At 36.2% G+C, this 23,027-nt stretch overlaps 1 protein-coding gene across 6 annotated transcripts in view; it reads right to left on the bottom strand.

Moving 5' to 3' along the window:
- Nucleotides 1-23,027, bottom strand: part of PLCL2 (phospholipase C like 2) — a 110,519-nt gene that overhangs the window by 42,862 nt on the left and 44,630 nt on the right. For 4 of the 6 annotated variants that reach the window (XR_009818786.1, XM_061996780.1, XM_061996779.1 and 1 more), the window contains exons 3-4: nucleotides 8,015-10,501; nucleotides 4,503-4,706 (exon numbers count right to left, since the gene is read on the bottom strand). Coding sequence is in view for 4 of the 6 variants with exons in the window: in XM_061996780.1 (XP_061852764.1) it covers nucleotides 4,503-4,706; nucleotides 8,015-10,501 (2,691 nt within the window). In the remaining 2 variants the exon portion in view is untranslated. Of the gene's footprint in view, nucleotides 1-4,502; nucleotides 4,707-5,109; nucleotides 5,197-5,371; nucleotides 5,480-8,014; nucleotides 10,502-23,027 lie in introns of those variants that run through there. The other 2 variants (XR_009818787.1, XM_061996782.1) reach the window with 2 other exon arrangements.

The following is a 23,027-nucleotide window of genomic DNA, read 5'->3' on the forward strand; positions in this document are numbered from 1 at the left end:
GGAAAATCCGACCAGACTACTCTTCTGTGTCTACATGCTTCTTAATTTCAAAGAACTCCAAGAGATTAACGACACCTTCTCTGTATAAAAGCTATATTGACTCTTCCTCAACATGACATATTTCTCCATGTTTGCTTTCATTTTCTTCTTCAAAACAGCTTCTACCCATTTTCATAGTACAGATATCAGCCTGTCTGACCTGTAATTTCATGATCTTCCCTGGAAACCTCTTAAAACACTGGCACTGCACTAACAAATTTGATAGTCAGTTTTGAGTGACAGGATACATACAACAATTAGCATTTTGGATATATCAGCTCTTGAGATCTTTCAGAATCCGTGGTAATTTTTGTCTCGGCCATTTCATCTTTCCTGTGCAATATCTTCTATCATGATTTCAGTTAGAGATTAGTTCTTCATAAAGAAACATTTCACATGAAACCTTAATATTCACAGGTAAATGGATCCCAAAATTAATCTAGTGTAATGGCTTTACTTCTCTTCCTGGAGCTTTCACTTACACTTTGATCAACTAGTGGTCATACATAGTCCTTGACAGGTTTCCTATTTCAGATATTTTCAGAAAAGAATTCACTATTAAGTCTGCACAGGTTGTTCCTGAAATTCTTCACTGTCAGCTTTCATTTGAATCAAATCCTATAGTGTAGTCTGCAAACATTTTGAATGACAACCTAAACTCAATATTAAAAACCAAAAAATAAAAAAATCCCGCCAAAACACCAGAAACTGTGTAAAAATCGATCTAGCTAGCAGCATTAGCTCATTGAGATTTGGTAACATTTAATCCTAATTATTGTAGCAGCATTTCCTTATCTTCTTTCACATAGGTATAGTTCTGTGTCTTTTCTGCATTAGCTTTCCTCTTAAAAGCAAATGCCTGCTCCCAAAATTCAGAAAATCTTATCTTCATCAATGGGACATTTCATCCTCTACTAAGGGCAGAGAGAGACAGGCAAGCTCTCAACATTATCTGGCTTCGTTTGTATCATCCTCTAGCATATCTTTGCAGTGCTATTATACTCATCACTGAATAATGCTGCAGACTTAGGTCAATTTTTTTTTCCTCTTGCCATAGCGTAACTTTTTGAGGCTTACTTACTGTTTAAGATTGTAAGACATTTAAAAAAAAAACCCCAACATGCAATGGTGTGGAAGAGGCACTTGCCTTAACTCCAAGCTTCAGTCTGCAGCACTGATCAGTGATGGGTGTGATGACACCAACAGAGTGCATGCTGAAGTACCACATAAAGGAAGCTGAAGTTCATGAACAAGAGGGAAAAATAAAACATTGTTAAACAGTGAAAAGATGTTAGGATGAAAAATACTGAGCAGCATGGAGAAGCTAGAGAAAAAAAACACACCTTAAGCTTCCTTCACTCTCAAAAATTCCTAGTTACATTTGGCCTTCATTATTCTGAAAGACACCCCCTGTTGTAACACGGATAAAAGCAAAAAAGATTCTTTGATTTCCTGAGTAAACTTCTAGTGACAAATTACTCATCAAATCCAGGTGAATAACACTAGCCTTTATCATTTACAGCTCCTCCATTCACGTAGTAGTGAATGCTGACAATTTAAGAAAGCATTACATGCTATTTACTTACAAGTAGAAAACCAAAGTATCTAGTGATATGCTAATTAACTTCTCATTTGTCTCACTGTTTCTTTAAAAAGTGTATGTACCCATGCTACACTGAAGATATTCTCACCTTGTGTGTCACTGCACTATTGCACATTTTTGTAATTTTTTCAATGTGCACTGACTGTCCTACTGTAAGTCTTACATCCTTTCTCACTTTACAGAGCAACGGAGTCCTTTAAAGCACTCCCAATGTCAACAAATTCTATACAATTAAAAATCTTGCCTGAACATTGCTTTCTATCTTTATTATAATTCATGAAAAGGAAAGTATTTCTGCAAATAAGAATGCCTTCTCATTAGCCAAAAATATCATGCTCCTGAAACAGTAGTACTTTAAGAATATCATTACCTGTGCCACAGTAAAAATGCACACAAGTTAATGACAGCCTGTACATTTATAGGACTAACAAAGGTTTATTTCATAAGGATTTTACACAATCTCTGTTATCAACTTGATTTCATGCTTACAGTACTTGACACACTGGAAGAACATAGTTTTATAATTTTGATCTATATTGAGGCCCAAATCAGCAGAAAATAAGACAAGTAGGCAATCATTACTTCAACAGTACGTCTACCTTTTCTTAATTCTGGATGAGGTTTCTCATTATTAAGCTGAATTTTACACCTGCCCATTAATTAAGCATGTAAAAAAAAAGCCAAAATCAACCACTGAAATAAAATATGTCATTTTGAGGGCTAACTATATTCATTTACACAAAAAGAATACTATGATATTATGAGATTCTGAACATCTGCCACTACAGCAAATATCAAAAAATGAGCAGAAGAGCTTAACATCTCTTCTGTCTGTGATGACAGGATGATACGGATGTCTCTTCTTGTTTCACAACATGCTTTCAGAAACAACACCTGCCAGTATGGCTCCCATAACTGACTCTCGTAACTGACATAACAGTATACTCCACAGATTTTAATTGCCTAAAACCTTTTGTCAAACTGGACAGAGTATTGGCAAGACTAAAGATTCACAAATTGCAATGCAGCTCATTAATGTGTAAGTTTTGACAAAAATAATCTTAATTTCTACTTATCTTCAATATAATTTTAAGCTTAAAGCATTATCTTTGTATTTGTTTGAAATTGCATCTTTATCCTTTAGGGAAGAGATGGAAAAATGCTTTGACAGGCTGCCCAGAGGGGTTGTCGAGGCTTCTTCCTTGGAGGTCTTCAAGACCTGCCTGGACATGTTCCTATGCGACCTGATCTAAGTGAACCTGCTTCTGCAGGAGGGTTGGACTAGATGACCTCTAAAGGTCCCTTCCAATCCCTACCATTCTATGATTCTATGATATGCTATTGAATAAATACTCTATTATTTACAGACAACAACAAACTATATATTTCTGAAGTACACAAATATTAAATAATAAGGAATCTACAAGATGTGGGGGGAAAACTCATGTGAGAGATAAAAATCAAATCAAACTTAGATTGTAAAGAATTCTTGAGTGATGAATCATCTCCATCTTAACTGACATTAAACCAAAAAATTTAATCCAGACTCAAAAAAATATTTTAAGTTATCTGGAAAAGCTTGAAAACTAACAAGCAGCATCACCACATCAGAACAAACTGCAGATAGAGATATTTCCGTCAAGAAGACAGAACTTCATTGCATATGTGTTACAGGTGGAATTCCAACAGTCAAGACTCTTTGCATCCTAATTACAGTGATACCTTATAAATTACCTCTAAGAGGATATATCACTATCCTCTTGTAACAGTGCTACTACCATTCCAATCAAATTCTGTTGTAACTACATAATCAGTTAAATACATAAACTCTACCTAAATTGCTAATTACCAATGGGTGCTACTTTTTCTTTAGAAACCAGTTTAAAAAGCTAAATATGAAACTGGGCTACTCATTCCTTTGTTTTCTTCCCTTAAATAGCAAGGATTATTTTTTAAACAGTGATGCGATTCCGCTAGGTGAGGTTTCTCATGTTAGTGCATGAAAGTAATGTAAAATTATCCTAGAAATGTTTCCTTACTGTCAGATGATGCATCACATTTTTAAAAATCATTAAAGAAATAAATAACATCTCAATTAATCTGTGCTAGATTACTTTAGCAGAAGTATGGAGGATATTTCAAATCATTCATCTGTATCTTTTTCCCATACTTAAAATTAATGCAAGACAGATGTAAATCAGTGTTTCTCAGTGTTATCAGTTCTTCCTCCCTTCCTGTGAAATGTTTCATTTCCAGTCTCTCTAAAGATACAAATTACATATTTATTGAAGTATAAGGGCTGAAATCAACATTAGAACTGCTTACAGATATAAAAATACCTAATCAAATGAGATTTATAAGAAAAACATAGGAAAATGAAAAAGCATATGTAGAATTTAACACTTCAAGGTGTTTATAAAGCTACAATTCCTAATAGCAATTCCTGATGTTTCTTTACTCTGCATAGTCAAAGCCAAAAGAAATCAAGGCCCACAAACTGCAAAATGTAAATTAACAATTAATGTAAGAGGTTTATAGATATACAGAAAGTTTCAAGTTACTGCAAAATAGGTAAATTAATACATCCTATTCATGTTCAATCCTCTTGATTATAACTACTTTGCTTTCTGAAATGTACAAACACCCATTTGCATGCAGTATATTAAACTCTATGCTTTAGTCAATATGAAAACACTATCATTTGCTGTGGATTCACAGGAATGACTTTCAAGCACATGTAATGAAGCATGAAATATGAAGTCACAGGTTAAAATGACCTTTCAAAACAGGCATTGTACTGTATAATATAAAAAGAAAATCTTTCAAATAGCATATAAAACAACCACAAAGGACTACTCACCATGTCATATGCTGTTACAATCTTTTTCAAGACCTCTGGAACAATCCCTTGGAGCTCCATAGTCGGATACTGATCGTTGAGATTCAGTACTACCAAGGGGGTATTATCAGGACCAACCAAGCGCATAGACACTGCCAAAATGCACTGCATAAGATTTGCTACAGGAGAGAGGCCACATAATTCTTTGAATGAAACTACTGCATTCTGCAAAAAGGAAAGAAAGAGTTTCCTTTACAGTTAAATATGAATCTTAATGTCTCATTCTTTCAGGATAAAATATTTCAATGTTATAGTTGAGCTACAATGTGGGATTATCACAGCTTTTCCCTGAAGAACTGGCAGTTTTCTGGAGCAACTAGTATTACACATATATTTTACCAAAAATGCTGAAAATTCAGACAGAATTCGGTACTTGCCACAGGAAAAAATATCTTTAGAACAAAAATGTCTGGTCTCTATTAATACTAAAATCAATCGTGCAAATAAATAAATTCTAAAACATAATGGTTACATATTTTAAAAAAATTCTTAAAGGTATTTCAAATTATTTTTTTTAATGCCACTAAGAGGAAGGCGGAACACAGCCCATTTGTAACTTTAAACATACCTGAACTACAGTCCAGACTTGCTGTGGATCTGCTGGCTCCCATTTGGTGTGATTCACAAACCCAGCACTCCACTACTGATATCATTCCTATCACAGAATCACACTGAAGTGAATTTTTAAGGTACCTAAATATAAATACCAATTTTGTACCTCCCCCCAAGAATTTATTGTAATTGTATTTTATATCTAATATAGTAAATATAAATCCATACATTTCAGCTTTAAGACAATCTCCAGTACTAGAAATACAACGTGGCTCCAAGCAGCCACTGAAATTCTATGATGGGAATATTCTCAGTACTGTAATGAATTTAGGATTTTTGTACCAAGTGGGAGCTGGTGATCTATGGCAGGTCTGGAGTTTGTGTTCCTGTAGGAAACAAAAACAAAAACATGGCATGTTTAAGTTACAAATGTGCTCAGTGCTCCTTTCTCTCACATCTTACCCAAGCAGGGTATTAGACATAGATTTTCATTTTAATCAAAATCACTTTCCATTCTTGCTGGCATGGTAAGACTCATTTGTGGACAAACTTCTCAAGAGAGGCATAATGCCAACCTTAATGCAAACAGGAATCAAATGTGAATTGTTTTGCCATCCCTTTATGAAATAAAATATAAAAAGTAAACTTCAAAATATGTATATATAGCATATTCATGAATACTGAATTACATCTACTACAGTCACTTAAAGTCACTTACAGTATACTTTTAGTAGCATCTAGTAAATGTCCAGGAAACAGAAACTTTTGTTAACTGGACTACTTCTTAATAACACAATAATTACATATTTGGAAAGACAGACATTGGGAAGTCAATTCAAACTGCTTTTGTTTGAGATAAACATCATGGGTTAGCCACAATGAACAATTTCACAAAGAGGTTAATGAGGATCCAGGGTATATATGAACTTATATATATATATATATGAACTAATGGCAGGCATGACAGAACTATGACTCTAACTCTTGCCTTTGGATTTACAACCCTTGATCTAGAGACTATTCCTCATACTGTCACACAATTTAAACATGCAATATCACACCCAGTTTAACTCCTTTGTCAGTGACTAATATGTAACAGATTATGACACCAGTCACTGTATCATAGTACCTAACAAGCAAGAAAAATGGCTAGCTATATACAGATTTAGAGAAACCACTAAATTCACTGCTGCACACTGTCTTTTTCCTCTTTTTCCGTCTTAAAAAAATGCAAATCAACAACTGTACTCTGTTTTCTGTCTTGTGGAGACATTATTTCTGTATCATAAATGCATAACAACTTATAATGCACAATTTCAGTCACATAGAGATTAAACAGCTCTCACATTCCCTTACATAAGATGATTGTTACTAAATTAAGAGGGTTATTTACTTTTATTTCCTGTAAAATCTTAGTTAAGTAGAGCTTACACTGTGCACATTCTAGACTGTCAGCAAAGCTACGTAAAACTAATATTCCCTCGTGTACCTAAAATATCTTCTTCATAGCATTTTGAGAGATGATAATAAACTTAATTAACAGTACAACTTTCAAAATGACAGGATAAAATACATAAAATATCTTTTAATGTCTTATGTTCAAAGAAACCACACTGTAGAGCCTGTTTTCAGAAATAGCATTTCTGGAAAACACCACAGCATGCACAGGAAAGAGTATAACATAGCTGTAAAAACTGTATGTTTTCATTGTTTCCTCAAATCTTAGGTTTATGTCTTCCTTGAAAGGTATCTTAAAATACAGTAGCCTTTATATGACAGAATTGCAGCTTTCAATAGGTCACTTACATGTAAAGTTCACTTTATATGTAGTCCATAACGTGAAACATTTATGAATCAGATATCATCCCTATATTTTTAAAATAATCTTTTAGTATAGCACTTTTATATACCAAGTGGAATGGCAGAGCTCCATAATGCTCTACCAATTCCTTCTTGTATATGAAGGAAAATTAGTTTTAAAATTGTCTTGCTATCTCTTTGATATAAGATCATTCACAAAGAAAATTTATCTACAGTGATGTGCCTTTAAAATCCAGAATAAAGACTCAGACACTTCCTTTCAACATTTTCCCCTTAACATTATGTAAGAGGATTGAAAAGGTCACTTCATTTGAAATGACTGCTTATTGAGCACTGCTAGCATTCCATCAGAAGTTTTTAGATAGTGAAAAGCATTATGAAATAAAACACAAATTTACAGTTTACTGTAATCTATGTCTAAAAGTATGTTTTTACTTTGAATCGTTATTGGACTCTCCAAACTATGCATTTTTGAAGTAAGATCTCTTGGCTTCTACAAAAACAAGCACCTCAGCCTTTATTTTTTCCTGAAATTCAATGAGTTTAACAAAGGTGACCTTTAAGGTAAGGCAATTTCTTCTAGAGGATGCCTTCTAACACCTTAGTGCTAATTCCATGTATTTCTAACATACTCTTGCTAGGAAGAATCAGTACTGCCTTTTATTTGGGAATGATGAAAAAGTAAAATGACAGTGAAACTATTTGAAATGTACTTCCACATACAAGATGTTTCCTTTTACTATCAGCTACATTTTCTTCTTGCATTTCTACTTAACTGAATTTTCTAAAACTAAAATATTGTCATACTTTTCTCTAGTATGTATCTAACATTCCTTCAAAGACACAGGACAAGCCAACAAGTTTGAGTTGTAACACTGGAGTATTTCCAGTTCACCTTCAACTAAACACACATATGCATCCCAGGCTACCTCAGCCATCACTATCACCTAAAAGGCCACTCTGACACAATCCATTTTCAAGGCTGTTTAGCATTAGACTCAAGTAACATAACTTACAAAATACAGCAAGACATATATTCCGTATGCATCAAAACACTAAAATACACATAAGAATCAATAAATTCATTGTAAGAACTGTACCTGCATATTTTCTCTCAAATCCGTGGCATCCCGAATAGGCTGGAGAGCATTCTTGAATACTTCATCTACTATTTTAATCCACAATGTTCTCATAGAAGCATATTCCCTTGATTTCTTGCCTTTCCTCACAGAAAGGCCCCGCTTATGAGGTTTCCCACCACCCCTTCGATTAGTAATGGCCACGTGCACAAACAAAGAAGCATGTGCTAAAATTTCACCAGTTAAAGACTGCAGAGGAACGTGCCGATAACCAGTCTGTAGACACTCAAAGGGAATAGTGTATTGCCCGATAAACTCATCCCCAATGTAATCATCATCCAGCACTACAAAACGCACCATAGCTAATTCTGGTAAATTTATTTGAAATTCAAAGCTTTCATCAAAAATTGGATTATCCCCGTTCTGATGCATAGTTTTCGTCCTTTGCTCTGCACAGTCGGCAGGGATTCCATGTATTTCAACATAGACATAAGGATCCACAACATCACCTTTGGCACCTGATCCTTTGGGTTTGGGAAAGTTTTGCCCGCTAATGATTTTAATATGAAGCAGCTGAGGTGAAACTCCAGGCACAGTGTCTTTTGTATTTGCGCTGAAGAAGGATACTTCTTCTCTCATGATAGCAGGACGAAGGACATAGCCACAGTTTCCATTTTGTCGAAACCAACCAATGTTAAGATCCATCATTAAGCCAGGTGTTTGAAAGTTCATTGCTACTATTTGACATCCACATTTCCAAAAGTCCTGGGGATTCATATTACTGGAGTCAATCCTCATAGGACTGGGGAAAACTCTTGCAAGAAAACGTTTGTTATAGTTTACAAAGTCTCCTGGGTTTTCATTGGCATATTTGCTAGCTAGTACTTCATTGAATGAGCACACTTCCCAGTACTTCTGGAGCTGAAACGAGACTTGAAACTCTTTGAATTGTACTGATTTACATATGCTTACCAATTCAGAGAGTTCTTTGCAGAGCTGAAATCGTTTCCCTGTCACTGAGTTTTGCTGGTCTATCCCCTCTTTGCCCACTCTCTGTGACATCTCTGCTCCTTCATCTTCATCTGTAACATCTCCCTCTAGTCCAGAACAATTAGAGGAAAGCTTCTTTGCCTTAATTAGTATTTTCCCTTTAAGTGATTCTGGTGATGGAAGATAAGAGTCTTCAATGTTTGGAGACTGTGTATGTAGTTTTTCCCCCAAAATTTTCTTCATGTGTTGTACCATCACTTTCTGCTGCTTAATAGAACAATGATTTTCTAAACACAAAATAAGAGGGTATTCTGAAGCAAAAAATGCATACTTGTTAATAATATCAATCACACTCCGGAAGACAATCTGTGATGTCATTGTGTGCCCTGTGTAAATCACAGGCTCGTTATCTGGACCATCCCATACATCCAGTTCAACACTTCGACAACCCATTTTAAGAGCGCGAATGTAACCTGTGATGTCCGAAGGCCCTCGAAACTGATCCTCTATCAAGTATGTATTATGAGATGAATTTATAAAATAATGAGACAAAGGTTGTTTCATATCTTGACAAACTTTTTTATGTTCTGGATCAAATATGTGGCAGTCTGGTGAAGTAAGGTAATTTGTAAACCCATCTATTGAAAGACAACCCTTTTCCTGACCCTCTTTGGCTGGTTCATATTTCTGAATAATTTCAAGGCTTATTTCTTCCGTGACATGTGCCATACCCTGTTCTGCTTCTAAAAACATCATGAGGTCCTTGGTATCTAGGAATTCTTTATTGCTTGAAAACTGAACCAACAAGAAATAGATTTCAGGTCTGGTACAAAGCTCATGAAAAACTTCAATAAACTCTTCTTTTGTTACTTCAGTACCAGTTTTTTCCCTAGATCTATGTAACTCCTTGAATTTTAGTTCAATTTTATTAGTTTTTAAACCAGGATTTAAATCTTTTATAAACTGTACAGCATTACACAGAGGTATATGTCCCAAATTATCTACATCTGATTCACTGAACATTTGTGAAAGCCATGAAGTCCGCATATTATCTTGAGTACTTTCTATCATATCTAGAGTATGCTTTCCATAAGAAATCAGGTATCTTAAGCCAGTAACCCAAATATTTGCAACGTCTGCTGAGTTAGCAACAAGATCTAGTGATTCATAGTTTTCTCCATATATAATTGAAAATGCACAGTCTTCTGATATCTGGTCATATATTCCATTGCTGCGAAAAATATCTGTATTTTTTCCTGTTCTTACTTCTTTGATTGATTTGATATCAATCTTTGCTTTTTCTGAATCCTTTTTTGAAGGTTCCCAGCGTAGAGATTGCATATCTGCATCTAGAAGAAAATATCTGTGATAGACCCTGGAGTTGGATCGAATCTTTTTGAGCTCTGAGCCTTCAACCATCGCATTTATACAGTCACTTGCACTACTGATCTTCTTCTCAGTTGGCATACTGCTAAACGACACGGTCTTTTTCCGTTCTCGCTTTTGCTTCGTACCATCCTGGTAAGCAAGGGGAAGGAAAAAGAAAACATGGATCAGTATAATTTTGCTCAACACTGAAATAAGTGTCAACTTGAAGCTGAAAGTTCATACAGTAGTTCAAAAAGGTCTAGCATCTGTGCAATGATGAGCAACATGAAAATTCTTATTGGAATCATCATAAATGAAAATACTAATAATGGCTTAATATTGTTCTTGTCTTGTAAGTAATTCCAGAATACATTTTTATTTTTATTTTGTGTGAACGTGAAATTAAACAAAGGAAGTTTTGAATGCTTTTGAAGTTTGAAGCATTTTATCAATAATAACCTACAATAGAAAATAATCTTTCCTCTGAGTCCTTATACAGTCCTACAGCCATTTGCTGAACTTTGTCAGTATGTATATAATGCCAACAGAGTCCTCATGAAGAGCAGAGAAACATTAATACACAATTAACGACAAAATCCACAGAACATGGTACTAATCTAAGCATACAAGACATTAACAGCACTTATTATGCAGAGTTTCCTTCTCTACTGCACTCATTCAAGTTCTTCTCACAGACCGTCCAGAGCAATCACACTTGAATCTCATTCCTATGCTAGGAAAACATTCAGTCTTAAGAAGCTGAAACACAAGCAACTGGACAGGAGCAGATACAATTCACTGCAAGTTCTGACTTTCAGGAAATACAATATTGACTCAGGAGGGGACTATCTGAGAGGATAAAAGTTTAACTGGTTCCAAAGAAGCTGTGTGTCACTACAAAGAACTTGAATGGAAAACACAAGACCTGGTCAAGAAGGTAAGCAAAAATAACTCACTTTGGCTCTTAAAAAAATCAAGTAACCCAGAGGCCTCAGTTTACTAGCAAAACCTTGGATGTAAAACTTAATATATTAGTGTGTGTGTGTGTGTGTGTGTGTGTGTGTGTGTGTGTGTCCCAAAAAAGAAATAAAAAAATACTGAATACTGTCATTTAGCTATCTCTATTTGCTGTTTGTATTAATTCAAATAGGAACAAATAAATCGGCAACAGATGACTTCAGTACAACCAATTTCATCAAAAAGAACTGAATTTAAGAAACTTGTGTGCTTTCACTATCTGCATTTTCTGAGACTGACAAAACGCAATTTTGGTTTTTTCTAAAGGTGACTTTTGTCTTGATAAGCTAACTTTTAGTCCAAAATAATACTTCCATTAAACAATCTTTTTATATTAGAAGAGTTCTTATGTTCCATCATAGCTCAAAAAATTACTTTCCCAGCTTTATAGAAAAAGAATGTTGATTTTCCTTCTAACAGTTTTCCATTTGAAGTGCTTCAGCAAAAATTAGCACTGTTTGTATGGCAGAAAGGACAAGGAAAGAAAAGTTTTAACGACACCTACATTGAATACACGTTCAAACAAAAACCATCCATTACAGAATGCATTTCCAGTTCAGGACATATGTGCTCTATGTTTAATTTCATTAAATTAAAAACGTAGAATTCTGGGTTTATAATTTAATTTGGAAGCATCCAAAAAACATTTAATTGAAAACAATGATTAGTAAAGTAAGCAGACTTAATATTTGCTGTTTCATGTTCAAGAAAATTAATCAACCATACAATTCTTGTACCTTTAATGTCAGCAGAATTTGTTTCACTTAAGTTCTCAAGAGGCCAGTAAAAGTGAATAACCTTACAGAGGACTATTTTATTTCTAACTCCAGACCAAATGTCTGCAGTGGATCCCATACAGGGTTGACTCTTGACATCTTGCATGTAGTTTGAGGATGAGGACTGCTTTCAAACAAAAATGAACCTCCTTAATTTAAAGAAAAACAACTTAAAAGCATGAATTTGATTACAAAGATTTTTGTTCTATTTTAAGTCCAGCTTCTTGTCTGGCTACCTGTCTATTTACATCTCATAACCTGAAAAAGTGGCAAGGGACAGAACCAGAGGAATAAGCAATGACATTCCCATCCAGTATTTTAGAGCTTGGAATGAAGCATGCTGAAACTCCTTAATGCTCCAGATTTCTCAAAGGAGAAATATATTTCTTGAACTCTTCAGTGATAGACAGCTGACAGATTACCTCCTTGACACCACAACTATCAAGGCTGGAAGTGTTACCTTGCCTGACCATGATCAGTAATTACCAAACTGAAACAAGGTCTATGCTTTTATGATGAGGATTGTGCCCAATGCAAGACACTAAATGGCAAGGGAGAAAAAAAATCTGACATTTCTTGATGCCATCTGATGTAAACAGGTGCATCTCAAGGTAATCCCATTCCAAGGTGTAGTTACCTAAGAAATGAATTAGAGTTTGCACACATGGATCAGAAGAATCATTTAGTCTACCACCTGCAACGTTTTTTGCTTGACTGTGAGATGAATTTGAAGCCAGTTCGACAGTATTCTGCATCTCTACAGGGTATCATCACTTGACTTACTCATATAAAGTGTCCTGGAGATACATAAGTATCTGAAGATGATGATTGTGAAGACAAATTTTAAGATACTCTTGTTGAGTTTTTCACTGCTCTGAGTTCCAGAATATCCTTTTTCAGTTTTTGCTTCTCCAGAGATCAATGATTCTCGGCTACGAGACTGCTGTGCAAGTCCCTATCCTGACAAGAGATGTGGCAATCACAATCAATATCCATAAACAGAATAGCTTAAAGAATGTTTTCCCAAAGACACTGGCCAGAATTATCCACCTGCCTGAATTACTCACCCATCTGAATGGATATTCTCACTCATAAGCAGAGAATGTACTTGCATAAGGTGTGCACAAACTGTCTGAATTAACTGTGTGAGCCTCAGAGATTTGGTCTGGCATGGAGAAGAAGGCAGATACATTCTGCTTTATGATGTGGAGGATTTCACCATGGACGTGGGGTGAATTCATGAATTGGGTCCAGTCTCTCATGGCCTTAAGTCTGTCTTGAATCAAAAAGACTTGCACATCAGAAAACCATGTGTGTGAACAAGCAGAGGAGTGACTTGTCTGCCTTCATGAGAGGGTTCCTGATGCTGTTCAAGGTGCCTGAAGTGAGACTGGTTTTACAGCACAGATTAGTAATTCTGTCCATGGCAGAAGTTAGAATTTTTGTGCTGAAACAACTTGCAGAGTCCTTCTAAGATCTCTCACACAACAAAGAACATGTCAGTTTTCAGATTCTAACAGATGTTGTCATCATACCTCAAGACTTCCCCTACAGACTGCCTGTTGTTCAGAAGACTTCAGAACACTGAAACCAGAACAACCACCTCATGAATACATTTTCTAAAACCATGTATGCCACATCCAAGGTCACCTGAAATAAACTGCGAGAAACAGAACAGACCACACAAAACTGTTGTTAAAACCATATATAAAACTGTTGTTAAATTTTGCTTGTATCTGCTACAAGTGACAGAATAAATAATTTTGTTTATCCAGGATTTGGTAGCAACAAAAAACAAAGTATCTATCACTTTAAAAGCAGAAATAATCCCAGCTGACATATACAGCACTTAGGAGACAGAGAGAGCTGCAGAAAATGGCAATAGTGCAAGATCTGTAAACATCTACTAAACTAAAGTATACAGAGAATGAACTTTATGATCCGTAAGTGCCCAAATGAATCATGCCCCAGAAGACACCATGGGGAAAGCAGTATTTCAAAAAACTCAGTCTCAGAGTTACCAAGAATTTTAAGAACTGCTCAGTACAGCAGAATCTAGAACACTTTACAAAGCAACTTACAGCCCAACACAGGGGCTTGCCACCCTGAGGTGGGAAGAGGGGCTGCAACTGGAGTACTGTGCAGGGCAGTCCTTCCATCTGCCAACATAGAACAGTCTTTATACTCATCAATACAAACTTCAGAGACGGATGTCTGAGATCCTGCCTCTCTCCATGACTACAGCAACTACTTGCAGTTTTGATTAAGGCCTCTATCTGCATTTAGTCCACTAAAGCACGCCTTTTGGTATAGAAAACTTTACAAAGACAAGGGTAAGAAGAGGATGTGGTAGAATAACACCATTTTGGACCACTCATCTGGGAAGTGAAAGTCACTGATGTCATTACTTCATAAACATTTCACTTAGTGACCCTGAATACAAAATATACAAACAGTCCATACAGCAAGGACTTAACGCTGAATTTTGCCCTCTCACAGGAATCACCACCTCCCCAGGTGACAGATTCTGATGCTTCTTGTTTATGCTCTAACTGTACAAAATTTCCATTCATGTTTATATACCAGAGGATCAGAAAAAGCATGAATGGCAGCCCCATCCTAATCTTGAGAGTATGTGGCTAACACAAGAAGCTGCAAGTTTTAAGATGCTCAGGCAGAAGGACTAGAGCTCAATCACTCAATGAGTAGGTTACGGCTCTATTAGCCAAATAACTACATAAAAAGCAGAGCACAAGACACCTCATCTCAATCTCTCACTGGAGGTTTTCTCACTGTAAATGGCTGAGCTTTGACAACATGTGAAGAAACTCACACAACTTGTGGCAATCATGGCACACAGTCTGCAGAAGCCACAGTTCCAGGATCCCAAATACGATTAAAAACAAGATGGATACTGAGCCATTCAGCCTAGCAAAGATGGCAATGTAAATACACAAGTGTAGTGACAAGACTGCAATCACATAGTGTTTCAAAATATTTTAAATAAATCTCTTTCTTTTTACATGTAAATTCTGAATTAAGTGATGTGTTTCTGATTCTGAGGGTCAGTGTTGTGGCAACACCATGAACAATTACTAGAGAGCAGGTGAAAACACAGGTAATGCCTAAGTTGGTTAATTTTATTTTTTTCCTAAATCACACCATTATTTCATGCTGTGTAGTACAAAAGCTGTTTTTGAAGTAATTTGATGTACATCTGTAGTCAAGAGCTGCAATACAATTCACTACTTTATGATGAGAACAGTCTAATGATCTTCATGACGAACACAGAGTGAACTACTCTTATGACACTATACAACTCAGATGCCTTGGTTTTACAATGTATATGATACTTGAGTAGACAATTTGAGTATGAAAACTGGCTATTTATCAAATGCAATTCAGTGGCAATTGCAAAATCATCCTGCTTAAAAACATGATGCATGATACAAGCCTATTTCAGGAAGTGGTTTGTTAAAAAAAAAAAGAAAAGAAAAATTGAAGCTTTGTTTATTTAACTAAGATTCCTAAGCAATTTTCTTCAGAACCCTGTAAAAAAAACCCCTGCATTTAATAGATATTCTTTATATTTAAGAAAGCATTCAAGTATGTCTATATATCCTTAGGTTTATACAGCAGTACTTTAACATACTAAATTTCCACATGCATTTTAACAAAAATATGATAATATCAATAATCTGCTCTTTTCCAAGGTTTCACCTGCCGTTTTAAAGACATAAATGCAGATGTAAATCAGCAAATTAGCTGCAAATACAACATCAGTATCATATTATCATATTATTTAAATCCTGCTTGACCAACCCGATAGCCTTCTATGATGGTATAACCAGCTGGCTAGATGAGCGGAGAGCAGCAGATGTCATCTACCTTGACTTCAGCAAGGCTTTTGACACTGTCTCCCATAACATCCTCATCAGAAAGCTCAAGCAGTGTGGCTTGGATGAGTAGACAGTGAGGTGGATCGAGAGCTGGCTGAATGACAGAGCCCAGAGGGTGCTGATCAATGGCACAGAATCGAGTTGGAGGCCTGTGGCCAGTGGAGTTCTACAGGGATTGGTTCTGGGGCCAGTCTTGTTCAACATCTTCATCAACCACCTGGATGAGGGGACAGAGTGTACCCTCAGCAAGTTGGCTGATGACACCAAATTGGGAGGACTGGCTGATTCCCCAGAGGCTGTGCTGCCATTCAGCGGGATCTCAACCGGCTTGAGAGTTGGGCAGAGAGGAACCTCATGAGGTTCAATGAGGACAAGTGCAGAGTCCTGCATCTGGGAAGGAACAACCCCCTGCACCAGTATAGGCTGGGCACTGAACTGCTGGAGAGCAGCTCTTCAGAGAGAGACCTGGGAGTCCTGATTGATAGTAAGCTAAATACAAGCCAGCAATGTGCCCTCGTGGCCAAGAAGGCCAATGACATCCTGGGATGCATCAGAAGAGTGTGGCCAGCAGGTCAAGAGAGGTTCTTCTCCCCCTCTACTGTGCCCTGGTGAGGCCTCATCTGGAGTCCTGTGTTCAGTTCTGGGCTCCTCAGCTCAAGAGGGACAGGGGAGTGCTGGAGAGAGTCCAGCACAGGGCCACCAAAGACGATCAGGGGACTGGAACATCTTTCATGTGAGGAAAGGCTGTGGGAACTGGGGCTGTTTAGTCTGGAGGAGATTGAGGGGAGTTCTTATTAACATTTATCAGTATCTAAATGGTGGGTGTCAGGAGGTTGGGACATCCCTTTTTTCTATAGCAGCTAGCAACAGGACAAGGGGTAATGGGCTGAAGCTGGAACACAAAAAGTTCCACGTAAATATAAGAAAAAACTCTTTCACTGTGAGGGTGAGGGAGCAGTGGCACAGACTGTCTAGAGGGGTTGTGGTGGATCCTTCCTTGGAGGTCTTCAAGACCCACCTGGACATGTTCCTAGGCGACCTGATCCAGGTGGACATGCTTCTGCAGGGGAGTTGCACTGGATGATCTCTAAAGGTCCCTTCCAATCCCTACCATTCTGTGACTCTATGATTCTATGATTATCCTTCTCTTTATAAATATTTTCATCACAAATGTATTTAGGGCTTGCTTTGAAAAAAAAAATCTTTAACACAACAACAATAAACTGGATCGTTTATTTTGGCAAACACAAAAAAAAAGAATTTATTATTGTATACTGGCTGCCTTCATACATTTGCCAGCTTACTCTCTAAAGGTCCCTTCCAACTCCTACCATTCTATGAGTCTATGATTCCAGCACATAGTATGCAGGATTATAAAAGACAAGCAAGTTTTTAAGTGAGTCAGTAGAAAAAAGGAAGGAAATTAACAGGTAGCTAAAATCAGTATCATTTTATCATTTTACACAAAATGCAGCATTGATTTCAGTTAAGTTACATGAAGTTAAAGGCAGAGTGACAGTCTTTTTTGGAAGAGGGTGCAAAAAAGTAAGAAAGGAGGAGAGAAAAAAGAGGGGGAAAAAAGATGGGGCAGAAAAGGCATGTCTTGGAAGTCAGGAGGTTTACCTATGTCCTTGGTACACACTCAGCTTACTTTGGAAACAGCAACTCAGCTGACAATCACCACTCCTCTTCCAGCCAAATATCTACATTTTTCCTAGTCAGTATTTTTAAAACTGCTGTTCCTAGGTGATTGTTACTATCACAGTGACCCAAACTCACTAAAAAAAACCCATACTTTACAATGCTTTAACACAGCTGTCCAAAGGTTGCAGAGCACATGAAAAATCAAAACAAGAGAAACCTCTCAAAACAATTAGCAGTTTAGCTCACAGAATCCCAAACACTTCAGAAATGGCACAAATTAAATCACATAGTGTACAATAGTTTCTGAATGGAACTGTAGTCACTGTTTAATGAACTAAGCAGTTGTATTTAAGACAAAGTGTCCTCAACTGAAATAATGGGCATTTGAGGGGAGACAAAATATCAGCAATTTGGAAAACATAGAGCCTCCCACTCATTGTGAATCATTCTATTTGAACTTAGCACTTAAATATTTTTCCAAATTGGTATTCATAGCATATCTGCTGTTCACAGAAATCTTTGAAGAGAAACGGATTTTTTTAGCATGTGGTGAGGTGACCTCAGCCAGATCCTATTACCCAGTGTTACAATAACAATTAGGATGACAGAAAAATATTAAGATTAGCTGTACAAGTAACAACTCTACTATTTTTTTAGTATATTTTTTTCACTAAGAGAATTCTATTATTAAAATAATACAGACATGGGGGCAAGTCTTTGCTCAATATTCAAACAAAAATTATCTATATTATTTCAGATCAGTTTGCTGCGTGGTTCATGATACAGCTAAACCAATTCCCTCTTCAAAAACTTTCTTCAAAACGTTTATTTTCTGTCTTGTCTCTTCCTCTTTCTGCCCCTGCTGCATCTCCCTCCTCCCTACCCCAACTCCTCAGGCCCTCAAAAGCAGCCATCTGACACGTAATAAGTGAACTCATTACCTCAAGAAATGAAAGATTCCTGTTTTTCTAAATTAGCTGCCTGCAATTTTAGTGAGCTGAAACAACTTGACATATGATCAGGTATCACAGCTGGTTCAAAAGAACCATTAGAAACGAGGAATTTATTAAAACTAGGAGGAAAGAATGGAATTACTCACTTTTATTGAGAAATTAATTAAATTAAAATAAAAGTGGTTGAAATAGCTCTGTTGAAATCACATCTTACATGACTTGACAAGTGATTAGGGAAAACAAAATCTCCCATCTTAGTCCACCTCACAGAATGTACATCAACAATTTCATAACTATATTGAACATAAAAGCAAGGTATAAGCAAAAAGTACCAACACCACAATAGAACAGAGGATCTCAGGGCTTCTTTGGCTCATTTTGTTCTGTCTCATATCAAGAAAACAGGACACCAGAAAATTTTTGAGTTTATTATATCAGAGAGATCACTACCATGCTACCTATTAGAATGAGAAAAGTGGTAGCCTGTTCTATACTTGTTGCGTTAGAGCAGACAATTTAACTCAAAGATCATGATGAGCAGAGAAATAACAGGATATGGTTTTGCAAATAAAGGCTAGACTAAGGCTTTCTTTGCAAAGCTTCTCACAGAAGAGCTTACTACTACAGAAGACTCATGTGGTCAGTTTACCAAGAGTAAAGAAACCATTTTTAAAGTAAGCTTTTTATGTTGCTGTCTTTAGTATCTTTAGGTTCTTCACCATTCAAACTCTCTCACTGTATGTCATAGGGGAGCTCTCTGTGAACCTCTGCCACAAGGCAGACACTTCTTCTACCAAAATGCCCAAGCTGAGCAAGGTAAGAGCGTATCCTCACTCCAATGCTAAAACTCGATAAAGCAGCATGAATACACTTTATGTCTCAAAATGTTAACTTTATTATATTTCTCACTATTAACATTTCCAAGTCATATTGGTTAAGTTTTGGTTAAGAGAATTAAAAAAGAAATGACAGCTCAGTTTGGAAACATTCTTTAGTTAAATGACAGAACATGGAGCATTACATGGAGCATTCCTGTTTTTCAAAAGGTGTTTTTTAAAGTTTTAGCCATAACAGAGATTAACATACCAAAATATTTTTAATCATCTTCTTAGGGCCAAAAGCAATCATTTGGAAGTCTCAGATGTTTTTCAAGTATTCATTGTTACAAGTCAGTTCCACTGGTAGAAAGCACAGCATTTTTCCATTTCTTGTTTCAGGCATAAACAACAATTTGACTGAATTGGCAAAGTAAGTAACTTCCGTAACACAGCTGTCAGGCTTCACAGTTTAAAGCAAAAATACGGCATGTGGGTGACTTACAAGGGTAACACAATAACTACATTTAAGATTTTTTTGTAATTTCAGATGCAGCACAGACTCTGCAGACAGCTGCTTCACCTCTCCCTGTGCTGCTCCTATTCAGCATCAGAGAGGAAAGAAAAGCCAACAACAGCACCAGCATGAAGCAAGAGTGAGCACTGGCTCAAGCTGCCCTAGCCTTTCCCATTCCTGTTGGTAAAGCCTCTCCAAAAGCTTCTCCAAAATGTTTCCAAGAGACATAAGGGTTAGTTTAGTTTTGGAGAGGTGTTCTTTTTTTACAAACTTTCCTACCTAGCAGGCCTAGACACTACCCTATCCGATTCACAACCCACAAGGCAATTTCTGTGCAGATTTGTGCAACCACAATGTGTTAATAATAAGTCAAAGACTGCTATTTTTACACTACTTTCAAATAAGCAAGCAGAGTTAAGTGAGGCTTTGAAAAAATTTACAACAGTGAAAAAAAAGCACGTTTTGAAACGTGAAGATGGAGGCAACAGTCCTCCATTCACAAAGCAGGGAAACTGTTAATGCGCCAGCCTCTCAACTGGCAGTCTATAAACCTAACTCTACAGCATTCAGGGCAAATTATATTACTTCTGAATAACTTTTAAAAATTATCAAAAGTGATTCAGTTTTAATTATTAAAATTAACATATTTGTATGTACTTCACACTGGTATGATTTGAAATGGTAGAAGTGTAGAAGATAAGCAAGGAATCATGCTGAAGGACATTTTCAATATCATTAAAGAAGTAATTTTCAGTCAGAGCTGGGGTGCCCAAGCCCTTCAGCAACTAACTGTAATAAGTTTCATTTTATGAATATCAACATTCCTATGTTCTACCATGTCATCCAGAGCTAAGGGAGAAAAGAAGGCAAATCACATAACAAAAACAAGCCTGTAGAGCCTGCATCTTAGGGTGACATCACAGGGTGACATTCAACGATGCAAGTAAAGTTACATAAATTTAAATACTAAAAAACAATAATATGGAAGAGGACATGTTACTCCATGCAGGCAATATTCACATTTTTCAATGCTGCAAATGCAGCTAACAAATGAAAATAATTGGTTACTATAAATGACTAATTTAGTCAGAAATCAGGAAAGTATGTTGTCCCTCCTCTACTGTAGTAAGTAGTCTCCATGACAAGTCTTGCTGACAAAAAATGAGCAGCAGATTGACCATGGATGTTATATAATTTAAAGAACTGTTTTGGGTTTTTTTTTCAAACATCTAGACAGGTAATCCCAATAAACTTTTAATGACCAAAACACTCAATTTCACTTTCACTGATGTGACAAAATGTTCATTTCCATCTGTACTACCAATTCATGTATTTCATCTAAATTTCAACCCAAATGATTTTTGTCATCTTGGAAAGGTTCCTGGTGGCTTTTTGTGTCCTTTCCTGTCACTGTGTGTTTTCCTGGCACAAAACCGAAGTAAAATTATCACCTAAAGGTTATTTTATCTAAGTAAAATATTCAGGCTTAAGAGGAATAAAATGTAGACATTTTATTTTACTCTAAAAATATCATTAACTCTGTCCTGCAGCTTTCTATTCATCAACTGATTTGCATCATTCCAGTGATTGATGAATCAGGTCTTCAGAGCTGATTCTTGACTAATGGTAATTGGACTAGCAAATTTCATAAGATAACTCTAAAGAAAGAGATGGAACTTTACTCTAAAAGCTGAACTTTTCTGATTTTGTGCTTTGAGGTATGTTACTTTTTGTCAAGTAGGAGAGTGACCATTACCAATACTAACTCTTCAGTGCCATGAAGAGTTAATGTACATAATTCAGGATGAAATTCAGTGCAGAAGTTTAAACTTTTAAAAACTTGCTACTTACTAAACAAAGATTACCTTTCAAATTTTTCTTTGAGTTGCTACTTCAGTCTCATTACTTAGGTGGGTGATGATAATTATTTTTAAGGAGGATCATTTTTATGAATTAGATAAAAAATATTTAATAGGTTATTTATTACAAAGGCAGAGAGAGCATGAACCCAAGTACCTTTGCTAACCGCAAACTGCTGCTTCTCTGTTTCCTTGTTGATTTTCAGATGTATGTAATTTACTGTTGTTGAACAACTATAGGAAATTCTCATTCTGAATGCTACATCAGTGCCCTTCTTCCCCCTTAACTATGTTATTTAATAATTCATAACAGTTACAAGCACTTAGAAATGAACAGTGCACTATAAATATTTAATACAAGACGCCTGTAACAGAAAGACATGAGAGGGACTACAAAAATAAAAGGGTAAACAAATGCTTTTTACTATAAGTCAACAAATACGCAAGGCATACACTCTTCAGATGTTGAATTTATGTAAACAATCACAGCTTTGACAAATCAAACTTAGTAAGTCATCTGTGTGCTTTACCATACAGTGACAACTCAATAAATAAAATGTACTAGGTATAGCACTTTTCTCCAGACTTTTAGTATTTTAAGGAGTCCTTTTTAATCACTTGCTACAAATTTCTCTTCTGAAGCATGCTGAATAAGCATCATTACAGGATATCACAGTTTCAAGCAGCTAAAGGATGAGAATCAAGAGGAAATACACCAAAAAATCTCATCCCAACAGCAGGACCTTAGGAAGCAGCTGATGATCTTAACACAAATTCTCAGATAATTAGAATTCTAGCATTTGAGGTTGTAAGAAAGTATGCAAGAACTCCAAGTATCTTAAAATAATGTTTACAACCCATCTAGATGTGGATGAGGACTACAGATTCAGCATGTGCTCAAACTTCAGTATAATATAGCAAGTAAAAATAATCCTACTTTTACTTTTCAGACCTCAATGTATTTAATGCTCACTGTATTTCCTGTGGAGGAAAATATAACAACTAAGAAAACAGGACTCATTTTTTTAAGTCACTGATACATTATAGGGTAATATCATTAATCTATGTGGATATCGTATACTATGTGCAGCTTTCTGGATACCTTGCACAACACAAATACTCAAAAAAATCACACTGTAGAGACAAAAATTAACTCAAATAATATCTAAAAACTAAAACCAATCATAGAAGCAAAA

This window comes from Colius striatus, chromosome 5 (genome assembly GCF_028858725.1).
Source record: "Colius striatus isolate bColStr4 chromosome 5, bColStr4.1.hap1, whole genome shotgun sequence".
Classification (NCBI taxonomy): Eukaryota; Metazoa; Chordata; class Aves; order Coliiformes; family Coliidae; genus Colius; species Colius striatus.